Source organism: Scyliorhinus torazame, chromosome 4 (assembly GCF_047496885.1).
Source record: "Scyliorhinus torazame isolate Kashiwa2021f chromosome 4, sScyTor2.1, whole genome shotgun sequence".
In the NCBI taxonomy this organism is placed as follows: Eukaryota; Metazoa; Chordata; class Chondrichthyes; order Carcharhiniformes; family Scyliorhinidae; genus Scyliorhinus; species Scyliorhinus torazame.
The window spans coordinates 27177604-27194196 of NC_092710.1; the positions used below are offsets into that span (position 1 = coordinate 27177604).

General features: G+C 52.0%; 1 protein-coding gene across 1 annotated transcript in view; it reads left to right on the top strand.

Annotated features, from left to right (window-relative positions):
• The first annotated feature begins 15159 nt into the window (after positions 1-15159).
• LOC140411300 (uncharacterized) overlaps positions 15160-16593 on the top strand; it is a 432312-nt gene continuing 430878 nt past the window's right edge. The window contains exon 1 of the mRNA XM_072500422.1: positions 15160-15220. Within this exon, the coding sequence (XP_072356523.1) occupies positions 15160-15220 (61 nt within the window). The remainder of the gene's footprint in view (positions 15221-16593) is intronic.

A 16593-nucleotide genomic window follows, 5' to 3' on the forward strand; every position in this document is an offset into this window, starting at 1 on the left:
GGTCTCTCTCACTCTCTGGGTCTCTCACTCTCTCTGTCTCTCTCACTCTCTGGGTCTCTCTCACTCTCTGGGTCTCTCACTTTCTGGGTCTCTCTCTGGGTCTCTCTCACTCTCTCTGGGTCTCTCTCACTCTCTGGGTCTCTCTCACTCTCTGGGTCTCTCTCACTCTCTGGGTCTCTCACTCTCTGGGTCTCTCTCTGGGTCTCTCTCACTCTCTCTGGGTCTCTCTCACTCTCTCTGGGTCTCTCTCACTCTCTCTGGGTCTCTCTCACTCTCTGGGTCTCTCTCACTCTCTGGGTCTCTCTCACTCTCTGGGTCTCTCTCTCTCTCTGGGTCTCTCTCACTCTCTGGGTCTCTCTCTCTCTGGGTCTCTCTCACTCTCTGGGTCTCTCTCACTCTCTGGGTCTCTCTCACTCTCTGGGTCTCTCTCTGGGTCTCTCTCACTCTCTCTGGGTCTCTCTCACTCTCTGGGTCTCTCTCACTCTCTGGGTCTCTCTCACTCTCTGGGTCTCTCTCACTCTCTGGGTCTCTCTCACTCTCTGGGTCTCTCTCTCTCTCTGGGTCTCTCTCTCTCTGGGTCTCTCTCACTCTCTGGGTCTCTCTCACTCTCTGGGTCTCTCTCACTCTCTGGGTCTCTCACTCTCTGGGTCTCTCTCTGGGTCTCTCTCACTCTCTGGGTCTCTCTCACTCTCTGGGTCTCTCTCACTCTCTGGGTCTCTCTCTCTCTGGGTCTCTCTCTCTCTCTGGGTCTCTCTCTCTCTCTGGGTCTCTCTCTCTCTCTGTCTCTCTCACTCTCTGGGTCTCTCTCACTCTCTGGGTCTCTCTCACTCTCTGGGTCTCTCTCACTCTCTGGGTCTCTCTCACTCTCTGCATCTCTCTCACTCTCTGCATCTCTCTCACTCTCTGTCTCTCTCACTCTCTGGGTCTCTCTCTCTCTCTGGGTCTCTCTCTCTCTCTGGGTCTCTCTCTCTCTCTGGGTCTCTCTCACTCTCTGGGTCTCTCTCACTCTCTGGGTCTCTCTCTGGGTCTCTCTCACTCTCTGGGTCTCTCTCACTCTCTGGGTCTCTCTCACTCTCTGGGTCTCTCTCACTCTCTGGGTCTCTCTCTCTCTATGGGTCTCTCTCTCTCTCTGGGTCTCTCTCTCTCTCTGGGTCTCTCTCACTCTCTGGGTCTCTCACTCTCTGGGTCTCTCTCACTCTCTGGGTCTCTCTCACTCTCTGGGTCTCTCTCACTCTCTGGGTCTCTCTCTCTCTCTGGGTCTCTCTCACTCTCTGGGTCTCTCTCACTCTCTGGGTCTCTCTCACTCTCTGGGTCTCTCTCACTCTCTGTGTCTCTCTCTGGGTCTCTCTCACTCTCTGGGTCTCTCTCACTCTCTGGGTCTCTCTCTGGGTCTCTCTCACTCTCTGGGTCTCTCTCACTCTCTGGGTCTCTCTCACTCTCTGGGTCTCTCTCACTCTCTGGGTCTCTCTCACTCTCTGGGTCTCTCTCACTCTCTGGGTCTCTCTCACTCTCTGGGTCTCTCTCACTCTCTGGGTCTCTCTCACTCTCTGGGTCTCTCACTCTCTGGGTCTCTCTCTGGGTCTCTCTCGCTCTCTCTGGGTCTCTCTCACTCTCTGGGTCTCTCACTCTCTCTGGGTCTCTCTCTCTCTCTGGGTCTCTCTCACTCTCTGGGTCTCACTCACTGGGTCTCACTCTCTGGGTCTCTCTCACTCTCTGGGTCTCTCTCACTCTCTGGGTCTCTCTCTCTCTCTGGGTCTCTCTCACTCTCTGGGTCTCTCTCACTCTCTGGGTCTCTCTCACTCTCTGGGTCTCTCTCTCTGGGTCTCTCTCACTCTCTGGGTCTCTCTCACTCTCTGGGTCTCTCACTCTCTGGGTCTCTCACTCTCTGGGTCTCTCACTCTCTGGGTCTCTCTCACTCTCTGGGTCTCTCTCACTCTCTGGGTCTCTCTCAATCTCTGGGTCTCTCTCACTCTCTGGGTCTCTCTCACTCTCTGGGTCTCTCTCACTCTCTGGGTCTCTCACTCTCTGGGTCTCTCTCTGGGTCTCTCTCACTCTCTGGGTCTCTCTCACTCTCTGGGTCTCTCTCTGGGTCTCTCTCACTCTCTGGGTCTCTCTCACTCTCTGGGTCTCTCACTCTCTGGGTCTCTCTCACTCTCTGGGTCTCTCTCACTCTCTGGGTCTCTCTCACTCTCAGGGTCTCTCTCACTCTCTGGGTCTCTCTCACTCTCTGCATCTCTCTCACTCTCTGTCTCTCTCACTCTCTGGGTCTCTCTCTCTGGGTCTCTCTCTGGGTCTCTCTCACTCTCTGGGTCTCTCTCACTCTCTGGGTCTCTCTCACTCTCTGGGTCTCTCTCACTCTCTGGGTCTCTCTCACTCTCTGGGTCTCTCTCACTCTCTGGGTCTCTCTCACTCTCTGGGTCTCACTCTCTGGGTCTCTCTCACTCTCTGTGTCTCTCTCACTCTCTGTGTCTCTCTCTGGGTCTCTCTCACTCTCTGGGTCTCTCTCACTCTCTGGGTCTCTCTCTGGGTCCCTCTCACTCTCTGGGTCTCTCTCACTCTCTGGGTCTCTCTCACTCTCTGGGTCTCTCTCACTCTCTGGGTCTCTCTCACTCTCTGGGTCTCTCTCTGGGTCTCTCTCACTCTCTGGGTCTCTCTCACTCTCTGGGTCTCTCTCACTCTCTGGGTCTCTCTCACTCTCTGGGTCTCTCTCTGGGTCTCTCTCACTCTCTGGGTCTCTCTCACTCTCTGGGTCTCTCTCACTCTCTGGGTCACTCTCTGGGTCTCTCTCTGGGTCTCTCACTCTCTCTGGGTATCTCTCTCTCTCTGGGTCTCTCTCACTCTCTGGGTCTCTCTCACTCTCTGGGTCTCTCTCACTCTCTGGGTCTCTCACTCTCTCTGTCTCTCTCACTCTCTCTGTCTCTCTCACTCTCTGGGTCTCTCTCTCTCTCTCTGGGTCTCTCTCACTCTCTGGGTCTCTCTCACTCTCTGGGTCTCTCTCACTCTCTGGGTCTCTCTCACTCTCTGGGTCTCTCACTCTCTCTGTCTCTCTCACTCTCTGGGTCTCTCTCACTCTCTGGGTCTCTCACTTTCTGGGTCTCTCTCTGGGTCTCTCTCACTCTCTCTGGGTCTCTCTCACTCTCTGGGTCTCTCTCACTCTCTGGGTCTCTCTCACTCTCTGGGTCTCTCACTCTCTGGGTCTCTCTCTGGGTCTCTCTCACTCTCTCTGGGTCTCTCTCACTCTCTCTGGGTCTCTCTCACTCTCTCTGGGTCTCTCTCACTCTCTGGGTCTCTCTCACTCTCTGGGTCTCTCTCACTCTCTGGGTCTCTCTCTCTCTCTGGGTCTCTCTCACTCTCTGGGTCTCTCTCTCTCTGGGTCTCTCTCACTCTCTGGGTCTCTCTCACTCTCTGGGTCTCTCTCACTCTCTGGGTCTCTCTCTGGGTCTCTCTCACTCTCTCTGGGTCTCTCTCACTCTCTGGGTCTCTCTCACTCTCTGGGTCTCTCTCACTCTCTGGGTCTCTCTCACTCTCTGGGTCTCTCTCTCTCTCTGGGTCTCTCTCTCTCTGGGTCTCTCTCACTCTCTGGGTCTCTCTCACTCTCTGGGTCTCTCTCACTCTCTGGGTCTCTCACTCTCTGGGTCTCTCTCTGGGTCTCTCTCACTCTCTGGGTCTCTCTCACTCTCTGGGTCTCTCTCACTCTCTGGGTCTCTCTCTCTCTGGGTCTCTCTCTCTCTCTGGGTCTCTCTCTCTCTCTGGGTCTCTCTCTCTCTCTGTCTCTCTCACTCTCTGGGTCTCTCTCACTCTCTGGGTCTCTCTCACTCTCTGGGTCTCTCTCACTCTCTGGGTCTCTCTCACTCTCTGCATCTCTCTCACTCTCTGCATCTCTCTCACTCTCTGTCTCTCTCACTCTCTGGGTCTCTCTCATTCTCTGTCTCTCTCACTCTCTGGGTCTCTCTCTCTGGGTCTCTCTCTCTCTCTGGGTCTCTCTCACTCTCTGGGTCTCTCTCACTCTCTGGGTCTCTCTCACTCTCTGGGTCTCTCTCACTCTCTGGGTCTCACTCTCTGGGTCTCTCTCACTCTCTGGGTCTCTCTCACTCTCTGTGTCTCTCTCTGGGTCTCTCTCACTCTCTGGGTCTCTCTCACTCTCTGGGTCTCTCTCTGGGTCTCTCTCACTCTCTGGGTCTCTCTCACTCTCTGGGTCTCTCTCACTCTCTGGGTCTCTCTCACTCTCTGGGTCTCTCTCACTCTCTGGGTCTCTCTCTGGGTCTCTCTCACTCTCTGGGTCTCTCTCACTCTCTGGGTCTCTCTCACTCTCTGGGTCTCTCTCTGGGTCTCTCTCACTCTCTGGGTCTCTCTCACTCTCTGGGTCTCTCTCACTCTCTGGGTCACTCTCTGGGTCTCTCTCTGGGTCTCTCTCGCTCTCTCTGGGTCTCTCTCGCACTCTCTGGGTCTCTCTCACTCTCTGGGTCTCTCTCACTCTCTCTGGGTCTCTCTCTCTCTCTCTGGGTCTCTCTCTCTCTCTCTGGGTCTCTCTCACTCTCTGGGTCTCTCTCACTCTCTGGGTCTCTCTCACTCTCTGGGTCTCTCACTCTCTCTGTCTCTCTCACTCTCTCTGTCTCTCTCACTCTCTGGGTCTCTCTCTCTCTCTGGGTCTCTCTCTCTCTCTGGGTCTCTCTCTCTCTCTGGGTCTCTCTCACTCTCTGGGTCTCTCTCACTCTCTGGGTCTCTCTCACTCTCTGGGTCTCTCACTCTCTGGGTCTCTCACTCTCTCTGTCTCTCTCACTCTCTGGGTCTCTCTCACTCTCTGGGTCTCTCACTTTCTGGGTCTCTCTCTGGGTCTCTCTCACTCTCTCTGGGTCTCTCTCTCTCTCTGGGTCTCTCTCACTCTCTGTCTCTCTCACTCTCTGGGTCTCACTCTCTGGGTCTCACTCTCTGGGTCTCTCTCTCTGGGTCTCTCTCTGGGTCTCTCTCACTCTCTGGGTCTCTCTCACTCTCTGGGTCTCTCTCACTCTCTGGGTCTCTCTCACTCTCTGGGTCTCTCTCACTCTCTGGGTCTCTCTCACTCTCTGGGTCTCTCTCTCTCTCTGGGTCTCTCTCACTCTCTGGGTCTCTCTCACTCTCTGGGTTTCTCTCTCTCTGGGTCTCTCTCTGGGTCTCTCTCACTCTCTGGGTCTCTCTCACTCTCTGGGCCTCTCTCACTCTCTGGGCCTCTCTCACTCTCTGGGTCTCTCTCTCTCTCTGGGTCTCTCTCACTCTCTTGGTCTCTCTCACTCTCTGGGTCTCTCTCACTCTCTGGGTCTCTCTCACTCTCTGGGTCTCTCTCTCTCTCTGGGTCTCTCTCTCTCTCTGGGTCTCTCTCACTCTCTGGGTCTCTCTCTCTCTCTGGGTCTCTCTCTCTCTGGGCCTCTCTCTCTCTCTGGGTCTCTCTCTCTCTCTGGGTCTCTCTCACTCTCTGGGGCTCTCTCACTCTCTGGGTCTCTCTCACTCTCTGGGTCTCTCTCACTCTCTGGGTCTCTCTCTCTCTCTGGGTCTCTCTCTCTCTCTGGGTCTCTCACTTTCTGGGTCTCTCTCTGGGTCTCTCTCACTCTCTCTGGGTCTCTCTCTCTCTCTGGGTCTCTCTCACTCTCTGTCTCTCTCACTCTCTGGGTCTCACTCTCTGGGTCTCACTCTCTGGGTCTCTCTCTCTGGGTCTCTCTCTGGGTCTCTCTCACTCTCTGGGTCTCTCTCACTCTCTGGGTCTCTCTCACTCTCTGGGTCTCTCTCACTCTCTGGGTCTCTCTCACTCTCTGGGTCTCTCTCACTCTCTGGGTCTCTCTCTCTCTCTGGGTCTCTCTCACTCTCTGGGTCTCTCTCACTCTCTGGGTCTCTCTCTCTCTGGGTCTCTCTCTGGGTCTCTCTCACTCTCTGGGTCTCTCTCACTCTCTGGGCCTCTCTCACTCTCTGGGCCTCTCTCACTCTCTGGGTCTCTCTCTCTCTCTGGGTCTCTCTCACTCTCTTGGTCTCTCTCACTCTCTGGGTCTCTCTCACTCTCTGGGTCTCTCTCACTCTCTGGGTCTCTCTCTCTCTCTGGGTCTCTCTCTCTCTCTGGGTCTCTCTCACTCTCTGGGTCTCTCTCTCTCTCTGGGTCTCTCTCTCTCTGGGCCTCTCTCTCTCTCTGGGTCTCTCTCTCTCTCTGGGTCTCTCTCACTCTCTGGGGCTCTCTCACTCTCTGGGTCTCTCTCACTCTCTGGGTCTCTCTCACTCTCTGGGTCTCTCTCTCTCTCTGGGTCTCTCTCTCTCTCTGGGTCTCTCTCTGGGTCTCTCTCACTCTCTGGGTCTCTCTCTCTCTCTGGGTCTCTCTCTCTCTCTGGGTCTCTCTCTCTCTCTGGGTCTCTCTCTCTCTCTGGGTCTCTCTCTGGGTCTCTCTCACTCTCTGGGTCTCTCTCTCTCTCTGGATCTCTCTCTCTCTCTGGGTCTCTCTCACTCTCTGGGTCTCTCTCACTCTCTGGGTCTCTCTCTCTCTGGGTCTCTCTCTGGGTCTCTCTCACTCTCTGGGTCTCTCTCACTCTCTGGGCCTCTCTCACTCTCTGGGCCTCTCTCACTCTCTGGGCCTCTCTCACTCTCTGGGTCTCTCTCTCTCTCTGGGTCTCTCTCTCTCTCTGGGTCTCTCTCACTCTCTGGGTCTCTCTCACTCTCTGGGTCTCTCTCACTCTCTGGGTCTCTCTCACTCTCTGTGTCTCTCTCTCTCTCTGGGTCTCTCTCTCTCTCTCTGGGTCTCTCTCACTCTCTGGGTCTCTCTCTCTCTCTCTGGGTCTCTCTCTCTCTCTGGGTCTCTCTCTCTCTCTGGGGCTCTCTCACTCTCTGGGGCTCTCTCACTCTCTGGGTCTCTCTCACTCTCTGGGTCTCTCTCACTCTCTGGGTCTCTCTCTCTCTCTGGGTCTCTCTCTCTCTCTGGGTCTCTCTCTGGGTCTCTCTCACTCTCTGGGTCTCTCTCTCTCTCTGGGTGTCTCTCTCTCTCTCTGGGTCTCTCTCTCTCTCTGGGTCTCTCTCTGGGTCTCTCTCACTCTCTGGGTCTCTCACTCTCTGGGTCTCTCTCTCTCTCTGGATCTCTCTCTGGGTCTCTCTCACTCTCTGGGTCTCTCTCTCTCTCTGGGTCTCTCTCACTCTCTGGATCTCTCTCTGGGTCTCTCTCACTCTCTGGGTCTCTCTCACTCTCTGGGTCTCTCTCACTCTCTGGGTCTCTCTCTCACTCTCTGGGTCTCTCTCTCACTCTCTGGGTCTCTCTCTCTCTCTCTGGGTCTCTCTCACTCTCTGGGTCTCTCTCACTCTCTGGGTCTCTCTCACTCTCTGGGTCTCTCTCACTCTCTGGGTCTCTCGCTCTTCCTGTGGCTCCCGCGCTCCCTCTGTCTTCATGTCTCTCTCTCTCCCTCTCTCTCTCGCTCTGTCTTTCTGTCTCTCTTTCTCTCTCTGTCTGTCTTTCTCTCTCTCTTTCTTTCTGTCTCTCTCTCTCTGTCGTTCTTTCTCTCTCTGTATCTCTGTCTTTCTGTTTCTCTCTCTCTCCGTCTTTCTGTCTCTCTCTCTCCATCTATCTTTCTGTCTCACTCTCTCTCTCCCTGTCTTTCTGTCTCTCTCTCTCTCTGTCTTTCTTTCTCTCCCTCTCTGTTTATCTGTCTGTCTCGCTCTCTCTCTCTCTCTCTGCCTCTGTCTCACTATCTGTCTCTCTCTCTCTCTGCCTTTGTCTCCGTATCTCTGTCTCCGTCTCATGCAAATCTCTGTCTCATGTAAATATTAATAGATATGACATCCAACCAGCAGGTGGCAGTAAAGAACAACCACACGACACTGCTGCCCTCGGGGTAACTGGAGATCGTCGTGGTCGTGGATAGTCGCATTTGTAGTAGCTCTCCAGTAGGTAGTTCAGTTATAGTCATTCACAGTTAGCAGATTTTGATAGTTTTCTTATTCTTAACTGACCCACATTATTGTTTAATAATAAACATTCAACTAGTCATGAACCCGACGTTCTCTGGTGCACTAGTTCTGTCTGGTCAAGCACCAGAACATAACATGGTACCAGGATTGGTTATGAAGATCAAAGACTAGAGATCAGGATAACAAAGATGAAGAAAAAAAACTTTCCACTAACCACACAGAGTACTGACAAACATAACTGAATGCACAGCAAGGCACCAAAATCAATGGTGGAAGGTTTGATGACACCACACCAGCTATTCGTCACGGGTAATCTCGATGCGAATTGGCCGGCTTTTAAACAGCAACTCACACTCTATGTAGGAGCTCTGGGTCACCAGGCACAGCCTGATGAATGGAGAATAGCATTGCTGCTCACTACAGCAGGTCCGCAGGCGACAGGAACCTTTAACACCTCCGCATTCGATAACGAAGTGGACAGAAATAACTTTAACGTGGTCGGGGAAAACTTCGATCGGCAGCGCACACCGAAAAAAACCGTGACGTTTGGAGCGGTATGTTTTTCGCAGGTGAATCGTAGGGCAGCTTCTCAACAGACCTGAGGTCCAAGCCTCAGACATGTAACTTTGCAAGCGTCAATGATCCGCGATTTAATCGTGTTCGGGATCAGCGATGACAAGGTTGGGGAGAGATTGTGGAGGGAGAATGAACTCCAGCTCGATGATGCCATTGAGATTTGCCACGCCAGCAAGCGAGCTAAAGAGCAGATTAGTGCTCTAAACCGAAAGATCGGAGAGGCGGCCTACGCCGTTAGTGTTGTGACGAACCTTCAGGAAAAATGTGGTCCCAGCAGCGGCAGCCATTTTAAACAATCACCCGACGCCACCATTTTGTGCAAGCGTTGTGACCACTAGCATTTGTAAAGGCAATGTCCAGCATTCGGGAAAGTGTGTTCTAAATGCAAAGGCAGAAATCACTTTGCCAAACAATGTTTCTCTAAACAGCCTTCGAGGCAAATCTGCGGTAATGGCAATGCAAATACAATTGTTCATCGAGACAACTGGACAGTTCCTCTGATGATTAATAGAGCATTAGTCAATGTTGAACTCGACACGGGAGTGAGGGCCAATCTGATAAGTTTATCAGACATGCAAAAAAATTAAAATTAATAAAACGGTACTTTAGAAGGATTATAATGGCCTGGTGGCTCAGTGGTTCGTGCTGCTGCCTCACAGCGCCAGGAACCCGGGTTCAATTCCGGCCTCGGGTGACTGTCCATGCGGAGTCTGCACGTTCTCTTGGTGTGTGCGTGGGTTTCCTCCGGGTGCTCCGGTTTCCTCCCACAGTCCAAAGATGTGCAGGTTAGGTGGATTGGCCGTGCCAAATTGTCCTTTAATGTCCAACTATTTGGTGCAACTATGGGAATAGGGGCAGGGGAGAAGGCCTCGCAGGGGGGGGATACTCTTTCAGGGGGTCGGTGCAGACTCAATGGGCCGAATTGCTTCCTTCTGCACTGCAGGGATTCTGCAAAAATAATTCACACTCTAGGAGTATGCGAACTCGAGGTCAGTGTACAGAATAAACGGCACAAAGTGAAGAGTTCCGTTGTCGTGCCTGAGCGTGTGCCAGCTGAGAATTCTGAATTCTCCCTCCGTGTACCCGAAGAGGCGCCGGAAGGTGGCGACGAGGGGTTTTCACAGTAACTTATCATAGATAATCATAGAATTTACAGTGCAGAAGGAGGATATTCGGCCCATCGAGTCTGCACCGGCTCTTGGAAAGAGCATCCCTACCCAAGCCCACACCTCCACCCGATCCCCATAACCCAGTAACCCCACCCAACACTAAGGGCAATTTTGGACACTATGGGCAATTTATCACGGCCAATCCACCTAACCTGCACATCTTTGGACTGTGGGAGGAAACCGGAGCACCCGGAGGAAACCCACGCAGACACGGGGAGGACGTGCAGACTCCGCACTGACAGTGACCCAAGCCGGGAATCGAACCTGGGACCCTGGAGCTGTGAAGCAATTGTGCTATCCACAATGCTACCGTGCTGCCCTTGCAGTGTGTTATGGGTCAGGGTTTAGAGAACCCCAAAGTGTATCATGGAGTTCACCTGACCCACAACTTTTAATAGATTGTGATATGGGGAGCACACGGCCCATTCTCCAGGGGTGGGACAGCAGAAATGGAAAAGTATTTTTTAAAGCAAAACAATGTTTATTCTATGAACTCAAGTTAACCTTTTTAAAACATACAGTGAACATCTTAGCAACCATCAATTCAAATACAACCCCCAAAGAATACAACACTAAGTAACCCTTAATAACTTCCCAAACAACATCCAGAAGACAAAAGAAACACCTTTTAACAGAAGCACATCAGGTTTACATTCACTACTGAGAACATTTATAATTCTGAATTCACCAAATGATCAAGAGATAGTCTTTTGATGGCAGAGAGATCAACAGTACACTTGCTCTGTCTGGCTTCAGCTCCAACACTGAAAACGAAACTAAAACACACCCTGCAGCAAACAGCCTAAAACGAAAGTAACAAGCCGACAGACAGCCCAACTCCACCACACTCTCTGACATCACTGATAAACACCCATTTCTTAAAGGTACATTTCCCAGGTTAAATAAAACAAAATGCCAGCTTGGAGTGGAAGTAACCACAAGGCTGGGAGTCACGGGGCGGGATCCTCTCAGCCCACGCCGGTTCGGAGAATCGCCGGGCCTGGGGGGGGCCTGTTGACTCCCCCCGTAAAACACGACGCCGTCCACACTTGGCCTCAGGATGAGAGAACCCCCCCCGCCCAGACTGTCTGCTCGAGGCGTACAACCAGACCAGGCGAAGGTAAAGGCGACATTAAAACGTGCCACGTCCAACAGACAAGAAAGGGGTCCCCGGGATGCGAGGCACGATAGATTTCCCGGGAAGCTTTGTTCCTAATTTATCAGCAAAAAAGAACTGCTTGTGGGAAATTGTCAGAAAGGATTCGGTTCGCCAACGCTCTGACAGACATGAGTAAGCGTGGCAAATGCTGCAGGAAGCATTGACCACAACTCACGTGCTGACATTCTTTGACCCGACAGAAAAAGCAAAAATATCGACAGATGGGTTGACAGATGGGTTGGGAACGGTGTTATTGCAGCAAAAACAATGATGATGATTGGGTTCCAATTGCCTCTGCCTCTAGGCCACTGATTGGCACAGAGCGCAGATATGCTCAAGTCGAGGCCAGCGCGGTGGCATTGTGGATAGCACAATTGCTTCACAGCTCCAGGGTCCCAGGTTCGATTCCAGCTTGGGTCACTGTCTGTGCGGAGTCTGCACGTCCTCCCCGTGTGTGCGTGGGTTTCCTCCGGGCGCTCCGGTTTCCTCCCACAGCCCAAAGACGTGCAGGTGAGGTGGATTGGCCGTGATAAATGGCCCTTAGTGTCCAAAATTGCCCTTAGTGTTGGGTGGGGTTACTGGGTTATGGGGATAGGGTGGAGGTGTTGACCTTGGGTAGGGTGCTCTTTCCAAGAGCTGGTGCGGACCCGATGGGCCGAATGGCCTCCTTCTGCACTGTAAATTCTATGATGAGCACTGCTGCCTCACGGCGCCGAGATCCCAGGTTCGATCGCGGCTTTTCATCGCATTTCATTTCAACTGTCTTTTACCATTTCTTTCCCTCTTGTCTTTCTCTATATATATTTAAACCCCCCCCCCATCTTATCCACCTTTCATTACCCTTTCTCCCCTTTGCTTCCCCCTTCCCCTCCCCCACCTCTACATCTGTCACAGTTCACCCTCTGATGTTAGTTTCTCTGCAGTTTGGCCTTTCACACCTTTCGTCCTCTCTGGGGACTGCCATGAGCACTCTGTCCCCTTGGTTTCTGTGGCCATGAGCACTCTGTCCCCTTGGTTTCTGTGGCCATTAGCACTCTGTCCCCTTGGTTTCTGTGGCCATTAGCACTCTGTCCCCTTGGTTTCTGTGGCCATGAGCACTCTGTCCCCTTGGTTTCTGTGGCCATTAGCACTCTGTCCCCTTGGTTTCTGTGGCCATTAGCACTCTGTCCCCTTGGTTTCTGTGGCCATTAGCACTCTGTCCCCTTGGTTTCTGTGGCCATGAGCACTCTGTCCCCTTGGTTTCTGTGGCCATTAGCACTCTGTCCCCTTGGTTTCTGTGGCCATTAGCACTCTGTCCCCTTGGTTTCTGTGGCCATTAGCACTCTGTCCCCTTGGTTTCTGTGGCCATTAGGGGGGGGCGGGGGGGGGGGGGGGGGAGGAGAGAGAGAGAGACCGAAAGGGGGGAGAGGGAATAAAGGAGGGAGAGAGAGACGGAAGAGGGAGAAAGAAAGGCTGAGAGAGGTGTCATGTTCTGTAGCCTGGCCAGTATGAACGAAGCACTTCAGAACATCTTGTTCCAATAGCTTATTATAAAACAACTGCATGGTAAAGACAACTTGAATGAATTAGCACGGCAGCACAGTGGTTAGCACTGTGGCTTCACAGCGCCAGGGTCCCGGGTTCGATTCCCGGCTTGGGTCGCTGTCTGTGCGGAGTCTGCACGTCCTCCCCGTGACTGCGTGGGTTTCCTCCGGGCGCTCCGGTTTCCTCCCGCAAGTCCCGAAAGACGGGCTGTTCGGTAATTTGGACATTCTGAATTCTTCCCGTGTACCCGAACAGGCGCCGGAGTGTGGTGACTAGGGGTTTTCACATTCAATGTAAGCCTACTTGTACAATAAAGATTATTTTAAAAAATAACAAACTGCAAACGCTAACTCACTACTATAGAGCTCCTGCTAAGTACGTCTATCCACCAACACGACTTACTCCCAACTGCCTGAGGCACAGAGCCGCAGGGTAGGCTTACACTGCCACCTGCTGGTCAGAGGTCATGTATAATATTACATACAGAATAGCTTTATGCATATCATCACATCCCCTTTCCTTTGAAAACTTTAATTATTTACATCCATTACATTATTTTTACAATTCAATATGATACACAAAAATATTTACATCTTTAATCTATTTACAGTCTGTCACAAATCCAGTCTTTGCGTTTTAGCCTTGTTGATCTGAGTGCCGGATAAATTTGTGGATGTGTTTCATTTTTTTCTAATGTTGGGTTTCCTCTCTGGTCTTCGAGTCACTGACCCTTTACACGGTGTGCAGGTTTCGACCATTGCTTCATTGCCACGGCTGATACCTGGCCAATAGACTGTGTCCTCAACTCTTCTCTTGCACGTCCCTCTTTCTCGAAAGATCAGTTCTTCCTTTCTTCGCTCTTAACTTTAGCACTGGTATCCTGAAACTTGGTATGTTCCCCGCTCGCATCTGCCTGTGAACCTCTGGTTGTGTCTCCAATTTCCAGCTGATCTGTTCGCACTTAATTTGTCTTTTGTTGCAATCTCACTTTCAGTCCCTGCACTTTTCTCCTGCACAGATTCAATGCTGCTTGCGATCGCCTCTTCCTCTTCTAACCCAGCTTTCAATTGGTCTCTCAATGGAGCTGGTACACGCCTCGGTGCGTGAGTCACTGGCTTCGTGTTCCCTTTGGTTGCCGTCCTGTCTGCACTGTGAACCCGCTTAACCAGCTGCAGTTCCTCACCCGCTTCCACTCCGATCAGAGATTTCCGTTCCGCCGCCACAACGGAAACTTTCAACGTGTAAATTCTGTTTTCACATTGACATCGAGCTCGCATGCTCCTAACGTCGTGGTTTCACGTCCATTGCAGTCTCTTAACAATACTGTTTTGTTTACTACATGCGGTTTAATTCGCAGCTTTTTGGACATCGGACAAATTGATGAGGTTGGCCCGCGCCCCTGTGTCGAGTTTGAAAGTTATTACTGAATCATTCTTCATTAATGGCACTGTCCATTTATCTTGTTGAGTTTCTGCATTAACTGCACTGTTGCTACAAATTGTCAATGCAACATTGTCATTTTGCACCCAGTGACGATACTTGTCCCCACTAGAGATCACATCGACGAAGAACATGTCTTCGAGGCGCACTTCATCAACTGTGTTGATGGCTTTCGTTTGTTCCTCGTTCTGACGAGAAAAACATTTGCCTGTCAAAATGATTTGTTCTTCCGCATTTGGAGCCTACCTTTCCACACGCTGGGCATTGCTGTGCCAAATTCCGTTTGCCGCATCGCTGGCATGAAATGGCGGTGCGGTTCGACAACTCAAAATGGCCGCCCGCGCTGGGACCAGGTTTTTTATTCAACTGTGTCACCCCACTAATGGCGTCGGCCGCCTCTTCTACCTTCCCGCCAAAATGACGGAGAGTCAATGTGCTGATCTGCTTTGCTGCAAGCTCACTGTCGTGACATATTTGGATAGCATTTTAAAGGTGAAGCTCTGTTTCTCTGAGAAGCCTCTCACGCACCTTATCGTTGGAGATCCCGAATACCATCTGATCGCGGATCATTGACGACGAGGGTTACTAAAATTACACGACTGTGCCTTCAATCGCAGGTCGGTGCGAAAACCATCAAATGCCTCGCCAGCGATCTGGGTGCACGCGTGAAATATACCGTGCTCATTTATTTTAGGAAAGCAATGCCGATCAAATTGCTTGAGAACTTCATCGAAGTTCTTGCCTTCTGCCTCGATTTCGAAGACAAATGTGTTTAGAATTTCAATTGCTTGGGGACCTGCTACAGTGAGCAGCAACGCGATACGCCTCTCGTCAGGCTGTGCCTTCAGACCAAGAGCTGCAACACAGAGTTTGAACTGCTGCTTAAACACCCGCCAATTCTCTTCTACATTACCAGTAATCCGTTGTCTGTTGAGTTGCCTTGATACTTTCCATCCTGGGCTTCGAATTTTACCGCACGTTGAGCGCCAGTTGCCAGTGGCTTTGAGCTTTCTTCTTCGTCGGGGTTGTATTTCATTATTCGGATTGTTGCAGAATCTTCCTGTTCTTCGTCGATCATCAATCCTGGTACCATGTTATGTTCTGTAGAATGGCCGATATGAATGATACACTACAGAACATCTAGTTTAAATAATGTATTAAGAAAGAACTGTGTGGTAAAGATAATTAGAATAAATAAATAACAAACTACAAACGCTAACTGACTATTCTAGAGCTACTGCGAAATACGTCTATCCTCCAACACGACTTACTGCCCACCCCCCCGGAGACACAAAGTCACACGGTAGACTTGTACTGCCACCTGCTGGTTGGAGGTCGTGCATGATATTATATACAGAATTCCTTTATGCACATCATCACAAGATGGAGAGGGAGATGGAGTGGTGGAGAGGATTCAGGGATGATTCCGAGGTTTTACACCTGAGCAACTAACGGTAGGGGGATCAAGATTCTCAAAATGAATAGAGGGAAAGGTCACCCCAGCTCTCTGACCTCCTCCAGCCCCGGCAACCCTTCCAATTCTCTGTAACATCCTCCAGCCCCGACCCTCCCCATTTCAGTAACCTCCTCCAGCCCCTCCCCTCCCCATTTCTGTAACCTCCTCCAATCCCAATAACCCTCCCTATCTTTGTAACCTCCCCCAACCCCTACAACCCTCCCTATCTCTGTAACCTCCCCCAGCCCCTACAACTCTCCCTATCTCTGTAACCTCCTCCAGCCCCTACAACCCTCCCTATCTCTGTAACCTCCCCCAGCCCCTACAACCCTCCCTATCTCTGTAACTTCTCCCAGCCCCTACAACCCTCCCTATCTCTGTAACATCCTCCAGCCCCTAAAACCCTCCCTATCTTTGTAACCTCCCCCAACCCCTACAACCCTCCCTACCTCTGTAACCTCCCCCAGCCTCTACAACTCTCCCTATCTCTGTAACCTCCTCCAGCCCCAACAACCCTCCCTATCTCTGTAACCTCCTCCAGCCCCTACAACCCTCCCTATCTCTGTAACATCCTCCAGCCCCTACAACCCTTGCTATCTCTGTAACCTACTCCAGCCCCTACAAATCTCCCTATCTCTGTAACCTCCTCTGGCCCCTACAACCCTCCCTTTGTCGTAACCTCCTCCAGCCCCTGCAACCCTCCCACTCTCTGTAACCTCCTCCAGCCCCTACAACCCTCGCTATCTCTGTAACATCCTCCAGTCCCTACAACCCTCCCTATCTCTGTAACCTCCTCCAGCCCCTACAACCCTCGCTATCTCTGTAACCTCCTCCAGCCCCTACAACCCTTGCTATCTCTGTAACCTACTCCAGCCCCTACAAATCTCCCTATCTCTGTAACCTCCTCCAGCCTCTACAACTCTCCCTATCGCTGTAACCTCCTCCAGCCCCTACAACCCTCCCTATCTCTGTAACATCCTCCAGCCCCTACAACCCTTGCTATCTCTGTAACCTACTCCAGCCCCTACAAATCTCCCTATCTCTGTAACCTCCTCTGGCCCCTACAACCCTCCCTTTGTCGTAACCTCCTCCAGCCCCTGCAACCCTCCCTCTCTCTGTAACCTCCTCCAGCCCCTACAACCCTCGCTATCTCTGTAATCTCCTCCAGCCCCTACAACCCTCCCTATCTCTGTAACCTCCTCCAGCCCCTACAACCCTCGCTATCTCTGTAACCTCCTCCAGCCCCTACAACCCTCCCTATCTCTGTAACCTCCTCCAGCCCCTACAACCCTCCCTATCTCTGTAACATCCTCCAGCCCCTACAACCCTTGCTATCTCTGTAACCTACTCCAGCCCCTACA